The sequence below is a fragment of the Echinops telfairi genome, unplaced genomic scaffold (assembly GCF_000313985.2).
Source record: "Echinops telfairi isolate 266 unplaced genomic scaffold, ASM31398v2 ScPeMD7_16;HRSCAF=60, whole genome shotgun sequence".
NCBI classification, from domain to species: Eukaryota; Metazoa; Chordata; class Mammalia; order Afrosoricida; family Tenrecidae; genus Echinops; species Echinops telfairi.
Genome location: NW_022103913.1, coordinates 4531663 through 4535325, shown reverse-complemented (window position 1 = coordinate 4535325; position 3663 = coordinate 4531663). Strand labels below are relative to the sequence as shown.

At 44.7% G+C, this 3663-nt stretch overlaps 1 protein-coding gene across 4 annotated transcripts in view; it reads right to left on the bottom strand.

Annotated features, from left to right (window-relative positions):
- Positions 1 to 3663, bottom strand: part of TFDP2 (transcription factor Dp-2) — a 38973-nt gene that overhangs the window by 12721 nt on the left and 22589 nt on the right. For all 4 annotated transcript variants that reach the window (XM_045287452.1, XM_045287453.1, XM_004712072.2 and 1 more), the window contains one exon: positions 1436 to 1504. In XM_045287452.1, the coding sequence (XP_045143387.1) occupies positions 1436 to 1504 (69 nt within the window). The remainder of the gene's footprint in view (positions 1 to 1435; positions 1505 to 3663) is intronic.

Sequence of the window (3663 nt, the reverse complement as noted above, 5' to 3'; positions counted from 1 at the left end):
TCCCACAGGATCGAGTGAGATACAGAACACAGCAAACGAGAAACGGTCAAACTGAGATCAGGCATCATCTCTGGGCCTTCCTGTGTTCTCAAAGTTGCTCCTTTTCCTGTTACGACTCCTCTGGCTCTCGTTTCCTTCCCCATTTCCAACTCTTACATCAACTGTGGCTGGTTGGAAGGCTCAACTGTCTTGCCTCTCTGATTTATACACAAATGTGATTTTTTTTAAAGATACAAATATCTTCATCTAGATGTGAAAACTTTATCCAGAAAATGAAAAACTGAACATACCTGGGATACCCAATGGATATTTAACATATTTTGTCCTTTAGATAAAGTGGCACTGAATACACTAACCGGTAAAAGACTTGGTTTATGTTAAAATTGTTGTTACTGTGTTTCAGGTGAACATTTACAGTCATTTCGCTCCTCCCACAATCTGCACCTGGACACGGTTTCCTTCGGTTCTTAGCTTGCCTTCACTCCCTTCTGGGGGCAGTCTGAGCTGAGGCTGAGAGCTGTACTTGGAAAGGTCATTTGCACACGTTTGAGCCCCGGCTGCTCCTCACCAAATCAGGAGGCAGTACGTTGTCTTCGTGAGTGCACTGGCTGAGCTCTGCCCAGCAAAACAGTTCTGTGCGCTGTGTGCACACATCTCAGAATATTACCTTTAGTTGTGAATAGTTAGATCACACCAAAAATGAAAGGTGATCTAGGCTGGTTCAAAGAAAACTGGATGTCCTCATCGGTTATAAAAAGATTTCCATGCATAGATTTTCTTTTTGGCTGAGAAAGTCAAAAGCATAAAGGCTTTTACAAATTTTATCTGATTGAATGGAAAATGGCTCAATTGTACGGTTCAAAATGAATTTTTATACCAACTCCATTTCCCAAAATTGGGGAAAAAAAAGTCCAACTATCCTGTGATTTCACCCCACATGATTTTTAGACAAGGACACTATTATGTTTTTTTTTAAAAATCACCCAAATTCTAGGCAGTTAACCAAAAAAGTGTAAATCCAGGCATTTTTACTAACCGACAGTTTATCCTTAAGTGCATTTTAAGTCTTGGTGTTTCTACTGCGCTTATTGATTCACATCATTACTCTGATTTACAGGCATTGTTCAAGGGGAATAACAGGTGGATTTGATTACTCATGGCACCTACATTTTAAATGGCCTCACTACTTGATATTCCAAATCAGAGCAAGAACAAACAAAAAGATTCTTGATAGCTTCGGATGGGAAGTGTCCCAAGTAGCGGTTGCATAACAGAAGTCACCCAGAGGGCAGGCGGGCGGGATGCGCTGGGCACGTGGAAGCGACCCTGAGCGGCCCCACTGCAACCCACATGTCGAAAGCCGCTGACTGGAAAAGTGAATAGCGGGGCACAGAATACAGGGAGGAGAACAACGAAGCCCCACCCCCTCCTTTACCTGCAGGAGAAGTTCTTGCAGCTGAGCCCGTTTCTGCTTGATCCGTTCTATCCGCCTCTGCTTCTCGATCTGGAAAACACAGGTTACGAAACAGCATCACCACCGTGTAAAGTGCAGCCGACACCCGGGTTCCCGTTCTGAGGAGCACGTTCTCTCCTCGGAGACACTGAACACATTCTATCAGCCAGCAGACAAAAATGGCTAGTCACATCGTCCAGTGGGGTAAGGCAGGCGTGTGGTGACAAATCATCCAGAATGAGCCCTCGGGGAGCAGCACATGTGGGGGTGCTCATCATCACAGCAACGGCTACCACTGCACGCACAGAACGCAACCAAGCACTTCACACACACATCCGAACTCACTTCTACAAACACATGAGGTAAGTCCTGCCCTCACTTACTTTACATGCAAGGAAATGGAGGACACACAGCTAGCGAATGGCAAAGTGAGAATTTTGAAACTAAGCCACCTTGTTTTGGAAACCCTGAAGTTAATAACTAAGTTTCATTACTTCTCCAAGACCGAGGGGGATGTCTTATCTAAGGGTTTAACTAATTCTTTTTATGAGCAGAGCTAACAAAGATGTCCCATATATTCAACACAGTATTTCTACTTAGTTTAAGGAACACGCTACAGCTTCAAACAATATTGTCCCTAGAAAACAGACACTATGGTCTACATTGGAGCCCTGCTAATGTAGTATGTCATGTGTTGGGCTGCTATCCACAAGGTCAGCAGTTCGAAACCACCAGCCGCTCCTTGGGCGAAAGATGAGACTTTCTACTCACGTAAAGAGTTACCGTCTCAGAAACTCGCAGGGGCAGCTCTACTCTATTCTATGGCGTGGCCAGAGTCAGAACTGACTTGATGGCAGCACGATGGTCTGCATTTCCTTGCAGAGAGAAGTCAATGACATAAAATAAGACCTTTTCCTTATCCAAAGATTAGTTTTTGTTTGCTGTCCACAAAACTCTAATCACCCTCTCTCTCCCTGCTCCTCTAACACTCACACTGTATTCCTAAATGACTTACACGCAGTGTCAAATCTGTCCGTTCTACGCTTGCCAAGATTTTGTATGAGCCTCCCCTGCATCGGAAGCTCTGATAGGTCTAAAAGGCACGACCAAAAGCCAAACAAGTTTTCCTAAGGCCCCGCCTGCCCCACCTCTAGCCAGGCCTAGTGGCACTGATTTTATCTCTAAACTCCTCTATCCCAACCACCACTGAGCCTCTCTGAACTGCACACAAAGGTTCCTTCTGTCTCTAAGCTTCCCTGGACCACTGCCCTTCTCATCTTCCTGTTAGTTTAACGACCAAACAACTAGTAAAGCCATTCTTTAAAACATAGCCTCCCCCTCCCTGCTGTATAATCCATCAACACCTAGCCAAAAACCAAACCCACAGCCATCAAGGCAATTTTGACTCTCAACAGTCTTTGGAGGGCTCCCAAGACTGTAAATCTTTATGGGAGTAAACAGTCTGATCTTTCAGCCACAAAGCAACTGGTGGCTCAAAACGCTGACCTTGTGGTTGGCAGCCATGCTTGTCCCACACTGTCCCACCAGGGCTCCCTATTTTCTCTATAAACAAACAAATAACCCTAAAAAACGCACTGCCATGGAGTCAGTTCTGACTCCGGTGACCCTATATAGGGTTTCTGAGACTAACTCTTCATAAGCGTAAGAAGTCCTGTCTTTCTCAAACTGCTGGCCCAAGCGTAAGAACTCTCCGCCACCAGGGCTCCTTGAATTCATCAATAGGGTTCCATTATTTCCAGGACCAGATCCCTACGGCTTAGCTCTTGAAACCCATCCCTTTCTCTTGGTGTGTACTCTGGCCACACCCAGCTAGGGCATGCTCTATTATGTCTCTGCCTAAAAGGCCCTCCAGCCTGTAGCCACTTGATGTGCCCCTACACCCTCACAAGTGACTGAATTCAGGGATTATTTCCTGGGAAAATACCTCCCTTATCTCTTTTTCCAGAGTCTGAGCCTACTTCTTACATAGAGGTGATCACAACTTTTGTAACTTCTTTTACACTCTTCTTTCCCCAGCATCAGTGACAGACAGTTCCTTGGGGTCAGAAATTTTGACTTGTATATTCTTTGGCTAAGCAAAGGGTAGAAATGGATATGTTTTTGTTAATTAGCTTAGTGTTATCAGTAATACTTCAAATCCCCTTCTATCCAAAAAAATTAAAATGAAAAAGGAGGCCATTTCACTCTAG